The sequence below is a fragment of the Varanus komodoensis genome, unplaced genomic scaffold (assembly GCF_004798865.1).
Source record: "Varanus komodoensis strain SLA01 unplaced genomic scaffold, ASM479886v1 scaffold1, whole genome shotgun sequence".
In the NCBI taxonomy this organism is placed as follows: Eukaryota; Metazoa; Chordata; class Lepidosauria; order Squamata; family Varanidae; genus Varanus; species Varanus komodoensis.
Genome location: NW_025335268.1, coordinates 138,044,804 through 138,067,146, shown reverse-complemented (window position 1 = coordinate 138,067,146; position 22,343 = coordinate 138,044,804). Strand labels below are relative to the sequence as shown.

Sequence of the window (22,343 nt, the reverse complement as noted above, 5' to 3'; positions counted from 1 at the left end):
ACATGTGGATCTCCAGAAGTGGTTTGTTTGCAGTAAGAGGCTGAAAATTCAGAAACTATGAATGGACAGGGTTGACCTGATCACTGGGAAAAGGTAGCAAAAAAGGTACCACAGAAAGCAAAATGTGTATGAGGAAGCATGTTATTAATTACTTATTAGCATTATAATTCTGTGCCTGTTTATTTAGAAGTAAGTCTCATTATGTTCAATCGATAAAAAGATATCAGCAATGCTCTAAATGGTGCAGGGCTTTCTTCCTTTAGGAACAGCGACGGGCAGAAAGAGCTGAGCAACAACGGATCCGTAGTGAACGAGAGAAAGAACGCCAGGCTCGCTTGGCAGTGAGTATATCCCAAACATAATGTCTGTTTCAACTTTTGAGTGTTTGAAAGAAAATGAGTCTAGTAACCTCCCATCCATGTATGGGACAAATTCTTTACCAAGCATCTTATATGAGGAACATGCTCAACATTCTGTTAATAATGCATGGTACAGTCTTGTGTGATAGTATAACCATGCATGATCCAGATTCAGATTAAGACCACAACACTTGGGTGGATGTATAAACCTTCTCTTCTACCCCCGCTCCCAAATTCCACCCTCTGTGTAGGGAGAAGGTTAAAGGAAAAAAGATAAACGTCTCCATTTGGAGTAAAAGAATGCTTAGCTCAGCCCTAAGAGTTATATTTAGACAGTGTAAGCCTTGATCTGGGTACTATTCCAGTAAACAGGGAGCAATAGACATAAGTAATATCACTTACCAAGGTTTTCTGTGCACCAGACAAACCAGATTGTAATTGCACAGCTTATAATATAAACACAGCCAAATTGTTGCATACAGCCAAATTGTGCCCTGCCTCTAAGTCTAGGAAAACAAAAAACAAAACCAGGAAGAACCAATTCGGAATTGCCACTATTTGGGGGACTCTTCCTGAATGCCAAATAGCACTGAGGGATGCTCCATAAACACTGTAGTCCATAGCAGCTGCAAGCCATGCTTTCTGAGGTGAGTACATGTAGTCCTGAACATTGCGAGGTTTGCATTTGACCTTCCTGCAAATCCTCTTTCTCCGGGTGCCCATTCTGAAACACTGCTGTGCTTCTGACCTTGACAGGAAGAGAAAGCTCGGAAAGAGGAAGAGGAAGCTAGGAAGAGGGCCGAAGAGGATGCCAGGAAAAAGAAAGCTTTCTCCAACATGCTTCATTTTGGAGGCTACCTACAGAAGGTATTTGTTCAGGCTGAGTGTCCTTGTGCAAGCTTTGGGAGGCCACTTAATACATAAAAAAAGGAGAGGAAATATGTCACCAAAAAGAGGCACAAGATTTGCTTTAAATGTACTCATGATAATATGCATGTATAAATTCACTTTTTAAGAAATAAATTCAAATTTCTAATTTAAATAGATATACAATATATCCCACCTGAGTGGAGAATGTTGTGAACAGGTAACCTGAGTACCAGCTGCTTTGTTTATTGTTGATGGAACTGTCCAAGTCTCCTTGCTCTCCCTTCTTAACCTTAAAAAAGCAGCAGACTTGAGCTGAACAAATCTTCAAACTGAAGACTGTCTTATTCAAAGTGAGACACACAGTCACCTTAATATATCTGGGGACAGAAGCTCCTGGTTGTGGCTTGGAAAGGCTGGTGTATGTTGAGACATTATCACACTTGCACAACCTTTGGGGGACCTTTAGCCTTCATTTTTATCTCTGTGTATTACTTTCAATGTCCCCAATCACAGTCCATGTGCCTGATGAAATGGGCTGTTGTACAGAAATATTATTGCCCCATTGAAATACCGATTGATTCTTTAAAGTGCTACAGTATACTATGAGCCCAACAGCATTTGATGCTAATTATGTAGCATGTAGTGGAGGTTTGTACTCTAGCTTATTTATATTTTGAATGTCATTAAAACAAAACAACAACTAAATCAAAACACTGACACTATACACACACACACACACATATATCCATATAGCAGCATAAACCCAGCTTTATCAATTATACATACATTTCAGCAGAGGGATATCAAATATCTGTCTCTGTGTTTTCACTCTATGTCCATTTGAGACTGGAATGGTTTGCTCCAGTTTAAGTGTGCACTGCCCTGATTTGGGCTGAGACCAGCATGTTACAGATGTGGAGAGTTAATGCTCTGCTATTCCCCCCTGAAATTACCCCATGGGTTAAAAACAAAAGAGAGGAAAACTCATGAAACAAGTGGTTGGGAGGAAGATTAACCCTCCTTCTCCCAGTGTATGATGGTCCTGATGGTGACTGAGGCCCTGTGCCCTTTTAGTAGAGTGAATGCTAAAACAAGCCTCAGATACAAGTTACACAATTAGCACAGCCTGCCTTTTGTCAGTCTGATTTCTTTATGAGCTCTCAAGCCAACCACAAACGAGGAGGCAGGATATGGTTAAATGATAAGCTACTGGTGCCAGTCATGCACTGCTTTTTCTAGACCGAGAAGAAAAGTGGGAAGAAACAAACAGAGCGGGAAAAAAAGAAAAAGATCCTCAGTGAGCGTCGGAAACCTCTGAATATTGATCACTTGAATGAAGACAAACTGAGGTGAGCAGGGAGGCTGATAATCCAGTCAGCAGAAAGAGGCTCAGATGCCAGTAGGGAACGCTTTTCTCCATCAGACTTGAGAAGTGGTAAAAAAGGAATCCAAGAAAAGCACAATCCTTTGCCAACCGCTTTGCCCAGATTGCATGTCAGGCATGAATTGTTGCTTAGGATGAAAGTAGACTTGATCTTAAATGCTGGTCTTTGCATTCAGCATGCCAAGGTTTTGTTGTTAGAATGCAAATAGCACCATGGGGGTTGGTTGATACAGTCATGAAGAGGTCCTCTCCTGGAAAGCTAGTATTTCCACTGTGGGTGGAATTCCCTATTGACACCAATGTCACCATGTCGGATGATGCTATGCCACATCTAGTACCCCGTACAGACACACACACACACTCAAGGGAAGAAGGGTTGCAACAGGAAGCCACCAGCGAGATTTAAGAGTGGATTGAACATCCCCCTGAACATCTAAATAGCACCAACATGAACAAGAAGTGGAGGTAAGAAGTGTTACTCCAGAGAGCTATTGGTAGGGTACTCAGCGCTTTGTGCATGCAAGCAAAGCTTAGCTATGCCTGACTTATATATATATTGGCTGTACCTGATCCTGATCCATTCTGCTACAGATCCCATGATCTCTAAACGTCCCCCATATGCTGTGGGATAACAGTAAGGCAACATGGGGCAGAAGGGGCCTGGAGGTACATCAACTGCCTCCTCTTTTGGTGTCTTGCTAGGTACCAACCTTCTCCAACCTGGCCTACATGAAATGTTTTGGACTTCAGCTCAGAATTGCTAATGGCCAGGGATCCTTGGAGTTATAGTCCAAAATCTCTGGAAGGCAGCAGGTTGGGGAAGGCTGGGGAAGGCTATAAGTGTGGCATCCAGGAGAGGACTGGCAATCCTAACTATTGTAATCCTGTTCGAACTCATCATCCAAATTCATATGGCTGGAATAAGAGTGGGGACTATTAATGGGGATATGATAATGATTGAAGGAGAAATGCACTGTGTGTACCACAATTCCATATCTTCATAATTAACAACATACATTATACGGAATCTGATTCCCATATTTAAAGTTTCTCTAGAAAAGCCAGAAGGATAACGCTTTATCCTTCTTATAAAATGTGGGGTTGTATATCTTAGAGTAATGAGTGAACACAGGGAGATGCCAAATGGGTATAGCTATAATGTAAGTCCAGGTTAGCTTGTCATAATGTTTCCCATAATGTTCACTTGGAAATGTAAACACTACTGCAAATATAAAACTGCTCCTAACACACCTTTAGTGTTGGCAGAGGGCTTTATATGCCGAACAGTTACATATCAATAAGTCCTACATAAGGTGCTTCATAAGGCTGCTCATGCAAATATCATGCATCAATCCCAGGAATGCACTGGAATAGACCATTGGAGGGTGCGATGAGCACACACAAGCACACTGAGTGGAATTCAAAGCTCAGGTAGACTGAAAGGTGGATGGATGCTCCCTCACTTCTATCCAGGTTGTTCCAAACTTGCTAGAGAACCTATTTCTAGCTAAGTCATCAGCATTAGCATTCATAAAGCAGGACTCAGTCAATAAGTTTACTTAATTAAGAATACATAAAAAATAAAGATCATAAGTGATTTGGAGGGTGTGTGACTGGCTGTTGGGACTTCCATAAATTTAGAGGACATTAAACACTACATAAAAGCAACAGGCAGTACATATGCCCATATTCACAGGCTGAAACACAGTGCAACCACAACCAAAACCCTGTGTACATTCACATATATACACTCAACAACATGTCCCCTCTCCCACCCTCCAAATGTAGAAGAGCATCACACACAGTCTTGAAAAATACTTTGTGCGGTTGCAATGGAGTTCAACATATATGCTGTAATACATGAATATGTGTGTGTACCATGTGTTGTTACTTAGTATATTTTAAGTTACTGAGAACAATAGAATTACACACATATTCTGTGTTTGGTTGTGGTTGTAGTGTGCTTGAGAAAAACCTTACTGTGGTTTAAGTTTTAAACACGTGCACACCAATTCACATGATTCTCATTCTCTTTCTCTCTCTCCCTATCTTTCTCTCACACACACCATCTGCTTACATTGCTGGACAACATATAGCCCCTACATATTAATAAGGAACACACTGCAACCTAGCAGCTTCCACATGTGTTGGACTAAAGTGCCCATCATCCCCAGCCAATATGCCCGTGGGAGTTGTGAAAATGCACCAGGCTGTGGAAAGCTGCTTAGAACAACATGCTTACATTCCATGTTCCTCTGTGCATGCCATCACTGGCTACAACCTTGCCTGATGCTGCGTGTTTTCACACCAGGGAAAAAGCGAAGGAACTATGGCAGAGTATCCATGACCTGGAAGCTGAGAAGTTTGACTTGCAGGAAAAGTTCAAGAAGCAGAAATATGAGGTGAGTCTAAATGCCTGTTGGAATATCTGGCTTTCTACATCTTCAGTTTCTATGCAGTGCCATTAAATATCACTACTAAAGCCAAGCTGAATGAGAGGGCACTTTTCACAAGCATTTTTCAGCAGTGTCGAAAAACCTTATTGCCCTTTCAACAATTCTTTAGGCATCATATCAAAATAATGTGAAGTATGGAAGGGCATACAATGCTTTATGAAAGCTGTTTTATTTGCCCTCAGTGACATTACAGTAGAGCCAAGTCTGATGACTGGCGACATATTGACATCTTTATCGTTATAGGATCCCCAGTTGGCTGGGATCTCTCATGTGACCAATACCCAAAGCATTATTATTGTTATTGTTATTGTTATTATTATTATAACATTTCTATGCCGCCCCTTGCCGAAACCTTGGGGCGGCTTACAACATGATAAAATACATTGAAATACAATAGTACATAATAAATTACCATTAAATACAAAAATACAAAAAATACATTGATTTACAAATATAAAATTAAAATTATCAGTATAAAATAAAAATATAGGAGGAGAAAGAGAAGGAAGAAGAAGTTGCCCTGGCCAGATCATATGTTTTAACAATTGAAATGATGTTTAAATAAAAAGGTCTTTACCTGGCGCCGAAAAACCAGTAACGACGGTGCCAGGCGGACCTCTTTGGGGAGCATGTCCCTTACAGTCCTTTGTTCTGAGGGCCATCAGGATGGTCCATTCACTTCACAGGCCCTGATTGGTTGGGATCACCCTCACTACTTTTCTCAGAAAGAACAGCCTGTCATGTCAAGGGCATGGGTGGAGGAGAAATTACACTGAAGTAGCAGCAGATGGAGAAGATTATGGTGAACCAATTTGGGGGATGGGGTGGGGAAAAGAAGCTTCTCAACATCAGGGCTTTCCCAGGAAATATTTTCCCTTCTCTAGAAATAATCCTTTTGCCCTGAAGCCTGAACATTCAACACAATCCTCACTGCATTTATGTATCATTTTCTTCTCTATCATTATTGCAAGTTAACTCCCATCTTCCTCCCTGCTCAGAAATTGTACAGACAGACAGTCTGATTAATTTGACCTGACTCACTTGAAGCTAACTTTATCTCCATGGGCTTCAAATGACTCTTTAAACTGGTGAAGTTTTATGGGTAAAAAAAATCAGGGTAGGCTTTTAAAGGTTCAGAACCCCACAAAATGTGCCTTAAGCTGCAACAGACTTTGTGAAAGCTGGCCTGGCCTGGTTCACTCTTAGGCAAGTATCTGTATTTAGGATACCATATCTGTAGGTCTCATTCCCTTTGTCATCTCCTACTGGTCAACCATGGCTGCATCTAGCAAAGTTGTGCTGTATCTGCTTATTTAATCTGCACTTAAACTGGCTGGAAAGATAGCGTCTCACTACTCTATTCCAATTGTTCATTCACTAACTGAGCAAAACTGTTAAACTAGGGCCAAGGTGACAGTGAAAATTTTCAGTCATTTGACTTAACATTTTGTGTGTTTGTGGGTATTTTAGTCTCTTTTTTTAGTGGCAATGAGGCTCCTATTATTAACTTTAGATAGATACATATAGATGAATGGATATTAAGATGTAGTAACAGTGTTCTGGGGCATTACAAAAGAAATTGTGTTTTCCCATTTATTTGAAGATGGCCTTCATTTTCCCCCAGAATGACTCAGTATAATGCCGAGGCCAAGGCATTCTGGGAGTGGATCAGGAGGGGAAGGTGCAGATGATGATGGCTGCCAAGATGGCTGCCAACTCAGCCATTGAGGGCAAGCTGACTTCCATCCTCAGGTTTTCTACCCGCTCAGCAAAATTGGCAAATAATGCCCCTCAGGTTTTGTTCTTGAATTAGGAAGTAAAATGGCAGGCAAATAGCTGAAATATAACCCTCTAGATATCATTAGTACAACTTAATCCTCCTCTGAGAGGTTCAAGTGCCTTCTTAATTAAGCACTCAACTCTCAAAGACAAGTGGAGGTTTTGCAAGTGGGAACAGATGTCCTCATTCTGGTTTCTTTTCAGAGCAGCCATTGAGTGTATTGGCTGCGAATAATTATTATCAATTAGCATATTAGTAATATACCATTAAATATATAATTATTAATTATTATAATTAAGTCATGTACATTTTGATTATGCAACACAAGCATATCTGGAGGGTTCTGGAATAGGGAAGAATGTTTTAAACCTTGCAGCCAAAGATTTGGACTAGAACAGTCCCCTTGTCCACCAGCCAGCTCTGCAAAGGCCTTTACAGGTAATGCCAGGGTGCCTCTCCCAAGAGCCACACTGAAGTCAGGAGAAAACTCACGTTCTCTTGACTCTTAGGGTGTCCCCTATTTGCTGCCTCTTGTGGGATAGGCACAGACATCTAGTTGGCTCACTGCATCATACCTCCCAGTCCCTTTCTGCATTAGATAAAGTCCTAATTCCATACATTAGGACTTTTTCTGAGCTGCTTTTGCTGCTTATCAAAACTATGCCCGTAGTGCACATTTGGGATTACAGCTAGCCATGACTGTTTCCAGGAAATGCCCCTCTTAATTTTCTATTTTCTCCACCCCAACAGACACTAAGCATTCCATGACCACACTGTATGGACTAATTTGGGGGATCTTAAAATGTTCATTTTCTAATTTTGAGAAGGAGACTTGGGCAAGTCTTGAGTTTCCCCCAAGCCTATTAATACTTTCCTCTTGCACATGAATGGTGCCATTTTGGTTATGTAAGAGCTGGCATTCTTTTAAAAAAAGTTTACTCGTAGTTTATAGGATGAGTGCTTGTCACCTACAGTTCTCATTAAGGGCATTTAGCACTTCTGCATATTGAAGCTTGGTTTCTCAATATCACCACCTTCTTTCTGATCACATTCCCTTTGTTACTAGTAATATTCTACTTTTTCTAATCCTAACCAGATTTCCATACTCACTGCACGCTGTGATGAGTTAAGCAAGTAGTAAGTATGGCCCATGCCCTGCCAAAAATAAAGTACAGTGATGAGTTATATACAGTGTGCAAAGCCTTGCTCTGCATATTGCCCTTTTATGGCCCAGTATTACCTTGAGACTTTTTTTGTTGTTGTCTTGCATGCTTGTCCTGCTTGGTTTGAAATGGTTTCTAGAATCAGTTCACGCAGTACAGCCAATGACTTTCCTTATCTGATAAACCTTGGACAGGGGTAAGTATTTCAGCAGCTCCTTTGGAACCTTTCTTCTGTGCTTATACCAGAGAAGAATGAGTTGGAACCTTAAACAAACAAAAAAGCATTTCTAGGTATCTACATGGATTTGTGCTCTGACTTCATACCTTTCTACATTTGTGGGAACTTCATGAGCAGGGCATGTATGAACAGATGATTTTATTTCTGGCCATGGTCACTATTGGACCACATTGGAGAGGCACTCATGAATATACCTAAAGATTTTTAGGAACGAAAGAGAGTGGCTTTGCCTTAGTTCCCCCATCACCCATTCCACATTTCTTGTTAGTCAACTAGATCTACATTTCCTTCATATGGAAAGAGTAGTTCATGGCAGAAAAGAGCTACTCAAGCATTATAATAAAAAGAAAAAGGATAGGGATTGAGGTAAGTAAATAGGAACAGTTCTTTCTGGTTCCCATTTCTGCAAGTGGAAATTCCAACGATCCACAAGACATTAACTTGACATCTGTAGTCCCGCTCTGTAGCCCTCCTGATGATGGTACTTTGCATGGTTCATGTACTCCATGCCTCATCTTCTTCCTTGCAGTTCATTCTGTCCCACAGTGGTACTCTTCTTTTCTACACAGTGAAGCATCACCAGGAAGCTTCCTCTCATATCTGTTTCTTTTGCAGATCAATGTTCTACGGAACCGCATTAGCGACCATCAAAAGGTGTAAGTACTCAGGCCATGTAGAACTTCCCTCTTGTGTCATGGCACCGAGCACTCTCAGTAGATCTTCCACAATCACCGTTCCTATTAGATGCACTTCTCCTTTTGCCTTCCCTTCTGTGAAATGCCTGTCAGTGGTGAAGCTTCCGGACTCTTTCTGTGTGCTGCTCTCTTGCCTCAAATCTTTTTCTCCTGCTTTATTAGTGCCTGGTAGCCCTTTGCCCTTCACATCTTGTCCTTGCTTTCTGCTCTAGCAATCCATGGCTAGTCAATGATGACCATGTTCTGTGCTTTGATGTTCAAGAATGATGGATCAAGCATTTCTGGCTATCCATGGAAATGATACTGTTAGATCACAGCCGTTTTATCATTGTCATCATTATGATTAAACGTCTATCATTTTCTTATTTTCTTCTTCCATTCCTAATTTCACTCGGTATTTGCTTTTTTGTTGTCTTCTGACTTTAATTTTTACTTCCTTTATTTTCCCCTTTCTCTTCCCTGGGTTGGATCCAGACTGCCTGTTACATGAACAGGAGGACTCCTTCCATTTGTGGAATAAATTTAGCTGAGAGTTTCTGCTGAAGGAAGATGAGTAGGAGGGGACAGACAATTTCACTGATTTCCTACTGTGGTCCCTCACACTGCTTCTCATGTGGCTCTGGAGAGACCCCCAAACCCTCCAAAGAACTCTTTTGGGGGCAGAAGGGGCTGCAGTGAGGAAGAAGGATCACCTCCTCACCCCTTCCACCAATCTTAAGTTTAGATCCAACCCAGTGCCTTTTATTCTCACCACTTTTTAGCCTTTTCTCTCTTGATCCGTCTTCTACAGTACACTTCTGCTTTTCTCCATTTGCTACTTTAACCAGCCACACATCCTCAAGTTTATTTTCAGTTCCTTTCTTCCCCCGTATACCATTTGCATTCTGCTTAGCTAATTTTCCTCTAATTTTGGAACTCTATCACCTCTTTTCAGACTTTTGTCTTCATTTCACTTTGTTGCACTTCCTCTTCTAAAAATGTGTCTCCTTCTAAAACATATCAGAAAAGGCTCGGCACAATGGAATTTCCTGAAATATCAGCACCGGTGCCTCTGGATGAATACTATTTATCCACTACAAACTTTGTAATCTAACCACTGAGACACTGAATAGCCAGCCTTTTTCTCTATGTGGCAGTACCTCTTCTGTCAAATTGCCTTTTCTGCATAAATTATCAGATAACTCAAGTGGCTTTTCCATCATGCTTGCTCTTGGCAATGACCTCCAGTTCAGAACCGAGGTCCAGATTAACTAAAGAAATTATGTCACATATGTAGATTGAGCCAGAGGGGGGCATGGATCATCATCCAAACTTTGAACAACAATTCCAATCACTGTATGGCCCACACTTTGGCCCAGTGATGTGAACAAGAGAAATAGCCATCTTGCCAATTGACCTCCTTCCTGAGACACCTTTTAGGTGCATTAGACCAAATCTGTTGGTTAGCTACAAGATGTATGTGCTACTTATATGTTATTTCTTCTTTGTTCCTTCCTTGCCTATTTCAGGAAAGGGTGAGTAACATGTTGTGCCCACTGGGATGTGGTGGTGTGCTGTGATGGCTTGCAATGCAAATAATTAGGGAAAACGGTTTTACATGGCACCCCAAACTATGTCTTGAGTTTCTCTTTTAGGGATGCTTCAGTCTATGTCATTTCTATGGCTGAGTAGGGACAAGGCACACCCTTTATTACCTGAGAGCTGAAGGATATACCAAAAAGCAATCATATAAGAGCCTGACATCTATATCTCGGATTATCAGCCTCTTAACACATTCCTTTTTAAAGAGTGCACATAGGATTAACTATATGTTAGGTATAATGTGACAACCCAGTGTTTAATACAGTATGCTCATCAGAGAGTTGCATGTCTATGGGGTAACGAACCCAAGACTGCTGTTGTGCACCTTATCTCTTACGCTGCATGTTAGGGTATCATGATTTTAAGTAGCAGAGAACCTGAATGCCAGATGGTCACTGGGGAATCCAGCCATACAGAAGGTGGAGGAAAAGAGAGATTGGTAAGCTCAATAAATGAGGACAGAAATCAGAAGTGAATACCAATGGCTGAGGTATTCTCTACATGCCTTCTGAGAAAAGTAAATAACTAACATTCTTAATCTGATGATGTGAGGAGCCCAAATTTAGGAGCAGCTGCTTTCTTTTTGGTGCAGTGAGCCAAAGAGATGCACTGGCCAGTTACAGGGGGCTGGGAATTAGGCAGATATTTAGAAATGGCCCGGCTGGCTAAACCATGAGTTCAGTGGACATAGAGTCTCAGCTAATACAAACCTGAGTGATGTATCAGCTTCTCTGCCCTGTGTTCTGCCTCATTTGTGCCACCTTCCAAGGCAACACCTTACTTTGTTTATTTAACAAGCCAGCCCCCTTGAGGACTTCCTCATATAAATGATAGTCCCGGACTAGTAAAATGCTCACAGTCTAAAATTGCACGGACAGAAGCACCCCCTAATCCAGGGGTGCAGAACCTCAGATCTGTGGCTAACTCCAGCCTAGCTTGGGATCCCAATTCCACTGGTTGGGCTTTCCCAGGTAGTCCTCCTTGACAAAGGCATACCACTTGTTTGCTTGAGCATCACACCTGCCAGAGGACATGGGCAAGGTTTTATCTCTGGTTATTACCTATTCCAGAATGATTTCTTGTTCGTATTGAGTTGCCCTGATAATTGCTATTGAAGGATGGGCTATAACTCTATTACATAAAACAACAGCAAGGCAAACCCAGAGGCTATAGGGAAGATGTGGGATTAGGGGGCTGAGGTGCTCGATTAATGTACCAGGTTCATCCAGCTAACCTCAGGTTGCCTTGCTAGGTTTTCCTTTTCAATGGAAACATACAATGGCTGAGAAAAGATCATTCACTGGATGTTTTAATACTGATCTAAGTTTTAATACTGAAGAAAGGTTGTGTGTCTCAACGTATTCTGGGCATTCCTCTACTGTGTAGCCACTGAGGGATGAGGCAGACCTGCAAGATATACCTACATTTGCTTTATACTAGTTTAACTCTCATGGACCCTTCCAAAAACTACCGCCCATGGTGCTCTCTGGTGAGAAAGAATCACATTTACATGTTTTCTATTTCCTAGGTACCCATCTCGTTATTTAATGTGTAGGAAAAAACCATGGCAATATTCCATGACTTTCAGCTTACACGCTCGTATTGATCTTTCTTGTGAGGACTGCCCATCCTGGGCATGGCTATGCAGGCCAAGGAATCAGGTCGGGCTGTGACCAGGCTTAGTGTGGGTGCCATTGCATGTGTATGAGTCGTAAAAGAATTCCTACTCTAAAGCACCCATACAGCCTTTGCCCAGAGCAAAGTGGACCCTCGCATGCTCTTTCCCATCTCCGTTTGCTTTTGATCTCAGCATCACCCGAAGAAGTGTCCTCTCCTTCTCTGTTTCCCAAACAGTTCGAAGGCTGCTCGTGGAAAACCTGTGGTTGGTGGTCGATGGAAGTGAGAGTTCATTCATGCCTCACCTGGGGATATCTTTGCTTTGGCCAGCTCTTGATTCAACGTGCCAGCCTGCGCCATCCAAAGGAAAGCACCAACTCTTCCAGACTATTCAGAACAAGCCACCTTCCAAAGGCCTCACTTGGTAGAATAACTGTAGCTGTGTGTGAAGCACTATTGCACATGGAGCAAACACACTGCTGTGTGGAGATTACTGTGTCACCAAAGTTAAGAGTATAGTGTATGTAAATAAAGCAAATCATGCAGCAACTTCTCTTCTCTTCTCCTCTCCTCTCTTCTCCCTTCCCCTCCCCTCCCCCCCCCGGATAATTTTATAACCTGGAATAAAAAGGAGCCCCCTAAACACCTGACCAGTACATACATAGGACTGTGCTGAAGGCACAATCCTATGAAAGTTTAGGCAAAAAAAGTCTAAAGATTGGTTGGACCTGATTGCCTGCTAGGCCCCTTCCAACTGCATGATTCTAGCCTTATAATATTCTATGATCTTCCTTCTCCCCATTTTATTCCCACCAGAACCCTGAGAGGTCGGCTAGGCTGTCAGTGACTGACCCAAAGAACCATCATGGCCAAGCGGGAACCAGAATGCAGATCTCCAGGGTTCCCTGTCCAATACTGTAACCACTGAACTATACTGGCTCCTTACCCCAAAGGGCTTACCCTCTAAAATAGACATGGGCAACCAGTCAGGGAAAGAAGAAATGGAGGCATAGGTAGGGACAGGAAGACTATGTGGTTATTTCAATTACAGGTCCATAGGCTTGGTTACAGCCCAGCATACAATAATGTCTTAAATTTCAGAGAGGACAAATAGGTGGAGGGACCAAGAATGGGAAATACCATGGACTGTGACTGCTATTTGGGTGGGAGAACAGCAGGTCCAGGTGGACCAAGAGAAGGTAAGTGGGGCAGGTGTGGGGGAAGAGGTTTGTAGAGAGAAGGTGCAGATGGGTGCCATAATGTCTGGCAACAGGCATCTTAGGCATTCTGGCACTGAGCACATGCACAGACTTTCAGGGGCTTCTGATAGTTGATGGAGGTTTTGAAGTGGAAGGTGCCAACAACAGTCATCAGGGCTAAGGAATCCTCATCCAACTGGGTGCACACAGATGCTCATCCAAGTTTAGCATCCTGTCCCAGAACATTGCCCTTGCATGGATCCTTTCTCTCCTAAGTTCTTCCCATGGATTGAGTACGGTGCCTTTTCAAATATACAGAAAAGTGGCACAGGTGTGCATCCCAATGAATATATGGTTGTTAGACATAAGTCATCCATGTGTAGTGGGGGCTTGCTTCCCTGAAAATGTAAATGAAATTTCAACTAAATATACTTTACAAGAAGTGGCTGCATTTACAAGTAATGAGAAGCTGCCATGGGTGAGCTTGCCACTGGGGCTTCTTATAGTGGTGGCAGCTGTTATGAATATTTAAGCCATGGTAGGGACACACCTCAGATATGCAGATGATACCACTCTAATGGCAGAAAGTGAAGAGGAACTAAAGAGCCTCTTGATGCAGGTGAAGGAGGAGATCGCAAAAGTTGACTTGAAACTCAACATTAAGAAAACTAAGATCATGGCATCCAGTCCTCTCACTTCCTGGCAAATAGATGGGGAAGAAATGGAGGTAGTGACAGATTTTATTTTTCTGGGCTCCAAGATCACCGCAGATGGGGACTGCAGTCAAGAAATTAAAAGATGCTTGCTCCTGGGGAGGAAAGCTATGGCAATTCTAGACAGCATACTAAAAAGCAGAGACATCACCCTGCTGACAAATGTGTGTATAGTCAAGGCTATGGTTTTCCCAGTTGCAATGTATGGCTATGAAAGTTGGACCATAAGGAAGGCTGAGCGTCAAAGAATTGAGGCCTTTGAATTGTGGTGCTGGAGAAGATTCCTACGAGTCTCTTGGACTTCAAGGCAATGAAACCAGTCAGTCCTAGAGGAGATCAACCCTGATTGCTCTTTAGAAGGCCAGATACTGAAGATGAAACTCAAATACTTTGGCCCCCTAATCAGAAGGAAGGACTCACCGGGGAAGAGCCTAATGCTGGGAACAATGGATGGAAAAAGAAGGGGACGGCAGAGAATGAGGTGGCTAGATGGAGTCACTGAAGCAGTTGGTGTGAACTTAAGTGGACTCTGGGGAATGGTGGAGGACAGGAAGGCCTGGAGGAATGTTGTCCATGGGGTCACGATGGGTCGGACATGATTTCGTGATAACAACAACAAGGGACACACCATAACTTGTTACATGTGAATCTTTCTGGTGTAGGTTACTAGGTTGGTTGATTAGCTACCTGTTTTAGGATTGCAGATTCTTTATTAACCATACCTAAAATGCACCTTCTTGGTGCTTTCATGTATCAACAAACTACAACTTAGTTTCACCATGGCTTAAATATTCAAAATGGCAGCCACTACCACAGCAAGAAGCCCACAAGGAAATTCATCTATGGAGACTTCGTGCTGCATATGAACCAGGTCAGTAAGGTTCTCTCAGCTCAGCCCAAAGTGTTGCACGCACATACATTTCTGAATTGTTTAAAGCAACCCTGACTAATAGCTCAGCATCATCCCCGTATGTATGAAATACTGGCTTTCCCTTTGAGAGTGCATAATCCATGCTATTAACCAGTACTCTACAATAAATCATTGGTTCTTTAGTACAAGTCTTGTAATAGACTATCAAAGTGAACTCACCCTAGATCAGCCTCTCTCTCTCCCTCTCTCCCCCTCCCTTTCTCTCTATCTGTATGTGTGTGAGAGAGAGCAAGAGAGAGCACAAAGTAATTTGCATAAAATGGATTTGTCAGAAAGAGAACATGCTGCTCAGCATGTTCCATTCCATTCTTCATATGGAATAAAGAAAGAAAAGTTCAACACATAGACCAATATTTTCCTTACTGTTGCTTTCCTGCTGAACCAGAAATTTAGATGCAGAGGGAAAACATCACCACATAGTTCCTTTCCCTTGTCACAAGGTGGCACCCTGACATCTCTTTCTCTCTCTCTCCAGCTTTGCCTTTCCATGCCCCTGCTTTTCACTGTGCATTTCAGCAGCCACGCCAAGCTCATGGTATTGCCATGCGTCAGCTTTCTTTCTGCCTCTCAGCCTGCTGGTAGAGCTGAATCGGGCAGCTGAGTCAGTGAGCAGAGAAGGAGACAGCACCAAGTCTCAAAACCAGCACTTACCCAACATCTGAAGCTTTCTTTTCTGCTGTCCTCTAGAAGGCCTCTATTAACCTTTTAATAATGTTGATGTGCCCTTTACATTCACAAATTGCCATGCCCTGGTTGGGATCCTGTGGACAGTTGGGGGATGCAGAAGGTAACAAACAGACCTGGGGTATACTGCTAGATCCATGCAAGGCATGTTAATTTGTTATAGCGAAAGGTTTCCTCGGAAAGCACCTGTGCTTTTACTACAGACTTGCAACATGTGCCTGGCATTTGTGCCTGATTTTCCCACAGCAGAGGCAAAGTTGTTGAAAAGCCTAGAATACTTTTCATGCTTTTAAGGCCACCTTGTCCAGACGTGTGGTGTGGTGAACTTGCCTCCTGATGTTGTTGGGCTCCAGCTCCAGCCAGCATGGCCAGTCATCTGGAAACATCTGCAAGGCCTCAGGTCTAAAATTCCCGGTCTAAAGATCACATCTTATGCACCCAGGCTGGTTCCTTATTCTATTTTTCTTCCTCCCAGTTGATAAAGATTGGGATTCTGGATGGAAGAGGTCTCTAATGGCACACAAGGAGCTTGTTACAGTACACAGAAGTGGATCCAGACAAGGTCCAGCCACTCTGCTTCCTTCTGTTCTACTCCCTCTAGCACACGGACATGTACACACACATTTTTGTGTGTGTGCATTTGGCATGTGAACAACAAGAAAGTTTGTGCATTAATTACTTAATCATCTCAAGTTGGTACATGAATATAATGTATGGATTGATTGCATAAGACCTTCTTAAACATAAATAATTTTTATGCATATGTAGCTTCATTTTAGTTTAAATCAAGCCTTTCCCGTTGTGACCCAGCACACAACAATTCAATGTAACTGTCCTGTCAGACCTGCTTGATCAGTCCCAACTGGCATGTAAAAGAAAGGGTTCCACCGAAAGAAAAAGGCTGTTAGTCTCACAACAGAACTGAGCTCTTGAGTCATGTGCTTTGCATGTTCCCGCTTGTCACCATTTTGTGTATACCTGTTAAATGCAAGAGCTGTTTTTGTGCTTAGCTCAGGAGCCTGTGGAAGAAGTGGCACAAGAAGTGCCAGGATTCATGGTCAGCCTGAAAATTCCATCCCTATCCTTGTCTAGGCTTCATCCATAAGAGCAGGAGCACCTCTTCTTTTATCTGCACACATGCATGCATACACATGCAGAGAGGCATGCAAGCACGCACACATGCATTCAGACAAAGAAGGGGCACTTTTGTGCATGGCCAGCCTTTTCCATTAACTGGCATTCAACCTGTCTTGGAGGACTTGTGTCCCCTTAAAGGATCATATTCTCATCATGGCCACTCAAGCCATGGGTGGCCTTGGTGGCCCTGAGCACTCTCCATCCCCTTAGGCTTAGACTCTGCAGACTTTAGGCAGAGATTAGAGACTTTAGGCAATCTTATTCATGGTCTGGTAACCTTGAGTTTGGATTATTGCAATCCATAGGTCTGCCTTTGAAAATGGACAGCCAAATTGCTCACTGAGACCCTGCAAAGTCACCATACAAAGCACATTTGATTCCCCTCCCATTGGTGTCAGCTGCAATAGTTTACAAAAAAATCATGCATACATGGAGAATCTTTCACCTGTTGCTCACATTATCAATATTAATAAGTGATTTTTCTCCTTTAAATGCTGCTGCACTCTAACATGTGCAGGAGAAGGCAGTTGGGACCAATTGCTTGTCCAAGCATTAGATCATCCTTTGATGAAATGAATTAAGTTGGGGTGGGGCAGGCGTGGTAATTGCTTGGTTTTCTAGAAGGGGCTGGTGAAATTGACAAAAGAGAAGGGAAATCCTTGTCAAGTGTTCATGCCAATGTCAGCAGTGCCTGCATTTTAGTTAAATCTGCATACCATCTCTGAAGGCCTGAATACCCTCTGAAGTGGAGAAGGAGGGACTCAGATGAGTGAAGCTGCCACATCTTCTCCTAGCCTTATCAGTTTTGCCAGAAGAGAGAGAGAGAGAGAGAGAGAGAGAGAGAGAGAGAGAGAGAATGAGAGAGAGAGAGAGAGAGGATGGCAGTGGTATGGCTTTCTGGAGTGCCAGCTGCCAGTTGTTGCCTACTGAGGACCCCCACCCCCAGAGTACAGCACTGGGTGGGTAGCAGAGTATGGCCAGCACAGCTCTCCAGAAAGCTGGGCACAGTTGCTTCAACGTGAAGAGTTCTTCCCTAGAGCGAGGCCTTGGCGGGAGGAGGTAGCCCAGGTAGCAGTCAGGTCTTGCCTTCGCTTGGGTGGAGGTAGAGAAGGAAGGCAACAGCAGAATGTTTTGGTTTGGCCATGGCGATTGGAAAGGAGGAAGAGCCTGAATCTAGGGGGAAGTACACTGCACCTGTGATCCAAGATGAGTCAAGAAGCACAGGGAGGACCAGCTAAGAAAGCTCACATCTTTCTGCATGGATCTGATGCAAATTCATGTAAAAGTGCTCTTCTGTTTTTCACACCAAAGCTAGAGAGGGGAAAAAGAGTGCTCTGAAGTAGCATTAATAAAGTCAGTCAACATGAGTTAAGGTGCCAAGGACCCATACCTTCTGCTAGAATTCCTGAGCATTGCTGGATCTTTGTATCCTCTCAGAATCAGGCCTGAACTTGAAAAGGCTGGGCGTGTGAGTTTTGATTGGCACAATCCCATTGATGCCTATAAGGAGAATGAGCTGAAAATACCAGGGGAGAGATGATACCTGACATACTCTGTATTTTATTTATATGTTAATATTTTATTTATAGCCCACCTTTCCACCAAGGAAATACCACTCAAGGCAGCTGGAACCACTCAGAGGAACCAAATTTAAAATAAAAAACCTTTAAAAACAATAAAAACACATTAAACATTAAATCTCTGTGCAACAATAAAAGAAAACCCTAACAGTTTGAAGATAGAGTTTTTGCCTGCTGCTGCAAGGACAGCAAAGACAAGGAGAAGCCACCTAGAAGGCCCTCCAAATGTACTTGTGATGATGGTGATACCGACAGAAGAACCCTCAGAGATCTGAAAACTCAGGTGTGCTTATCACAGAGAAGGCAGTTTTTCAGGTGGCCTGATCCCAAGCCATACCAGCCTTAATTAGTCATAACCAGCACTTTGAATTATGCCCAGAAACAGTCCTGCAGCCAGGAAAGCTGGTGTAACAAGGGATTTTTGCTCCCTGTAACTGGCCCTGGTTAAGAGTCTAGCTGTAGCCTTCTGGAAGAGCAGCAGTTTCTGAATGCTTTTCAAAGGCAGCCCCATACGGAGAACTCCCACAGGATGTCACCAAGGCACTTGCTGAGATGTGCCACCAGCTGAATAGCAATGACCAGGCTCACAGACCAGCTAAATGTTCTGCCAAAAAGTATAGGACAGACCATCTGGTTTGCAGGTCTTTCAAAGACCAAATAGCAAGATAAAATTAAGGGGGCAGAGAAAACCTAAGGGGGCAGGCCACTCAGCACACTATTGGCCACATTTTGGTTGGCCGTGACAAAGATGTGTACGCAGGCAAAGGTGGGAGCTCCCAAAATCTGGGGGAGGCACCTTCGAGCCTTGGGGATTCCGCCTTGCCCCACACTGAGCAGGTTTCCCGGAGTGATGAGGCGACTATGGGGAGAAGGGCAGAGAAGGCCACTCCCACTGGCCCAGTCACCAGGTTTGGTGGTTTCTTTATGATGAATGGTTTTGTCTGCTCCTGAGGTGCACAAAGCAAATAAAACTTCTCCTTCATTAGAGGAGCCTCAAGAGTGGAGCTTGTTTCTTTAGGCTGCCTCTGAGTCACGCCTGCCTTTCCACAAGGCTCACTTGCTGATGACAGATACCAACAGATTGGTCTGCGTGGCTCCTTTGTTTCAGCAAAAGGTGTGGTGTGAACTCTAGCCACAGACTTGAGAAGCCTGGGAATAGGTGCCGGGCCAACCCATGGCAGACTCCTCACAGGACAGAATTGCAACTGTTTGAAGATTGTTTGAAGTCTTTAAAAACCCTGTAAACTGAAACTTCAGCCAACAAAAATTCAAATTATGTGGAAACACCACAGAAATATGAATGCATAATGTATTCCTATCAAGCCAAAATCATGCCCACTTATCCAAATCCAGATGCAGGCACATCCTGCTTGCACAGCTGCGTGCACACACAGGCATGGGGCATGAGCAAATGCAGCATGTAGCCCTATCCACAGGACAAGGAGTACACAGACCGCTGTTCCGAAAAAAATGAAATGACTCTATATCACTGAGTCATGGAGACTTTTCCCCTTTGCAAGGGAATGGTCCATCCCTGACAGCGGATGGGCCCAGATGGTTTCCAGAGAGCTCTGGTGGACTTGAAGTGGATGGTGGTCCTGTCAAATCCCTGGTCGGTCTCTGGATTACAGAGATGACTTGGGCAGTTGACATGTTGTCCCTGAGTGCTCTCTCTGGAGTAGAGCTCATATGGTTCCATGGTACTCCCAGAGCTGAAAGTGATAAAAAGAGCCCTCAAGAAATGGCTTGAGTACAGATGGAGGAAAACTAGCAGATATGAGCCACGTATATGTGGAGGCAGTGTGAGCAGCAGAGAAGCAATAACTGACTGTCTCCATTCAATCTTCTCTCTGCTGCCTAGTGGAACACTCTAGGGTTCTCCAGGGCTTACATGCCAGTCCTGAGGACATACTGGGGCCATCTGAGAACCACTGTAATATATTTGGAAAGCCCTTCCAGAATAAAATCTCTGTCATTGGCCTGGCCTTTGGAGTCAATGTCATTGCAGTTCAATCAGACAAGAGATCCAGATCACAGCCCGGCCAGTTTTGTTTGGATGAGTTCCAATTAATACCACTTGAGAACGCTGACAAGGAGCTTGGGAAGTTCATGCAAACATGTTTGTTTGTTTGTTTGTTTGTATTTAATATCCCACACCCAATAGTCCCACATGGGACTCCCTAGGCAGTGTATGCATCTGTACTTGATCCTTGCCCCTCTGGCCAAAACAAGCTAGCAGGAAAGGAACTGTCAGTTGGGCCAGGGAGGTGATCTTAATTTTAGATCTGTGGCAAGAATTCCCTTCCCAGGCAAGATTCTTGAGCTAGAGAGTTCCTGGTACTCATGGATGGGACTGGTTATTTGGATCCATTTTAGCCAGGTGTCAGGCCTAGTTTGGGCATGGAACTGTCCTGGGTGCTTGGTATGATGGCCATGCCAGGAGCAACATGGTGGGGGACGGGAGCGGGTGTTAGTATTTCTGGACCTCTTGGTGCCGGGATACCATTGGTGCCTGGATAATTGGTGCCTTTGGATACCATTGGATGTGGCATCCCTCTGGAGTGACTGTCTGAGTTGAGAGTGGCGGGGAGGTGCTGCATTGCAATGATTCTTCTCCTACTTGGATGGCTGGATCCAGAAGGTGGTGCTTGGGTGATGCAGCTCCGCCCCTACGACTATCCGGTTTGGGGTTCCTCAGGGGTCAGTTCTCCTAATATGCTACTTAACCCCTACATGAAACCACTGAGTGGGAACATCCAGTGTTTTGTAGTGTAGCATGCTGATGATGCACAGCTCTATTTTTCTGTGTCATTTCCAGTAAGTGAAGCTGTGGATGTACTAAACTGGTGCTTGGGTGCAACAATGGACTGGATGAGGGCTAATAAACTGAAGCTCAAATCCAGAGAAGACTGAGATGCACCCTTAGACTAACCCACCATCCAGTATTTCCTTCCCCCATTTAATAAAATATTCTAAAGCCAGTTTACCTTTCTCACCACCTCTTCCTCCTCCTGGTGCTTTTAGTAATGAGAAAAGTCATCAAAGATGGAGGTGGTATGCTTGTGTGTAGCAATAATTTTAAGCACTTGTTTTGCTTTTTCTAAGGGCACCTCCTGAGTGTCATGGGAGTGGCACTATCTGTTCTAGATAGTGTCACATTCCCCTTGAAGGAACAGGTTCCTAGTTTGGGGGGTCCCCCTTGAGCCATCTTTGTCACTTGTCAAAGTGGCTTTACTGGCTTGGAGTGCATTCTACCAGCTTTGGCTGGTGGTTCAGCTATGCTTCTATCTGGACAGAGATGGCCTGGTTTCTGTAATATATACTCTGGTAATCTTGAAACTTGTTACTGTAATTCAGTTTATGTGGTGCTGTCCTTGAAGACTGTTCAGAAACTGCAACTTATGTAAGATGTGGCAGCCAGGACTAGAGAATCTGAGTATATAATGCTAATTCTGGCCCACTAGCTTCCAAGCCCAATTCAAGGTGCTGCTTTTAACTTAGAAATCCTTATATACCAAAAAGTCCTATATATCCCATAGCCCTTGAGACCACAATACCTGATGAAACGCCTCTCCCAACCACAAGCCATTGAGACATTACAATCAAGATCTGGGTCATGCCTCCAACTGACCTTTGAAGGGAAGCTTGGTTGGTAGCAATAAGGAGAAGGGCCTTTTCAGTGGTGGCCCTTCAGTTACGGAGCAAGCTCCCCACTGAGGCTGCCTATAGCTAGCTTTAATATCTTTTCAGCACCAGGTTAAGACTGTCCTCTACCACAGGACATTTAATTAGTTTACTGTTATATCGGGACTTTGTTACTGCTTAAACAGGCCTTATGATTTAATTTTTATAAACTGCTATAGCTTTTTATATTTGTTTAAAATTTAGTTTTAAACTTTTGTAAGGTAATCTTTTTCATGTCTTCATTGCTGTTCATATTTTATATTGTACCTTTA

General features: G+C 43.4%; 1 protein-coding gene across 6 annotated transcripts in view; it reads left to right on the top strand.

Annotated features, from left to right (window-relative positions):
* TNNT2 (troponin T2, cardiac type) overlaps positions 1-12,692 on the top strand; it is a 34,686-nt gene extending 21,994 nt beyond the window's left edge. For 3 of the 6 annotated variants that reach the window (XM_044448005.1, XM_044447995.1, XM_044448013.1), the window contains 5 exons: positions 264-341; positions 1,116-1,226; positions 2,469-2,578; positions 4,925-5,015; positions 12,381-12,692. In XM_044448005.1, the coding sequence (XP_044303940.1) occupies positions 264-341; positions 1,116-1,226; positions 2,469-2,578; positions 4,925-5,015; positions 12,381-12,662 (672 nt within the window). In that variant the 3' untranslated portion in view covers positions 12,663-12,692. Of the gene's footprint in view, positions 1-263; positions 342-1,115; positions 1,227-2,468; positions 2,579-4,924; positions 5,016-7,945; positions 8,003-8,865; positions 8,907-10,453; positions 10,460-12,380 lie in introns of those variants that run through there. The other 3 variants (XM_044448020.1, XM_044448029.1, XM_044448039.1) reach the window with 3 other exon arrangements.
* The last annotated feature ends 9,651 nt before the right edge of the window (positions 12,693-22,343 follow it).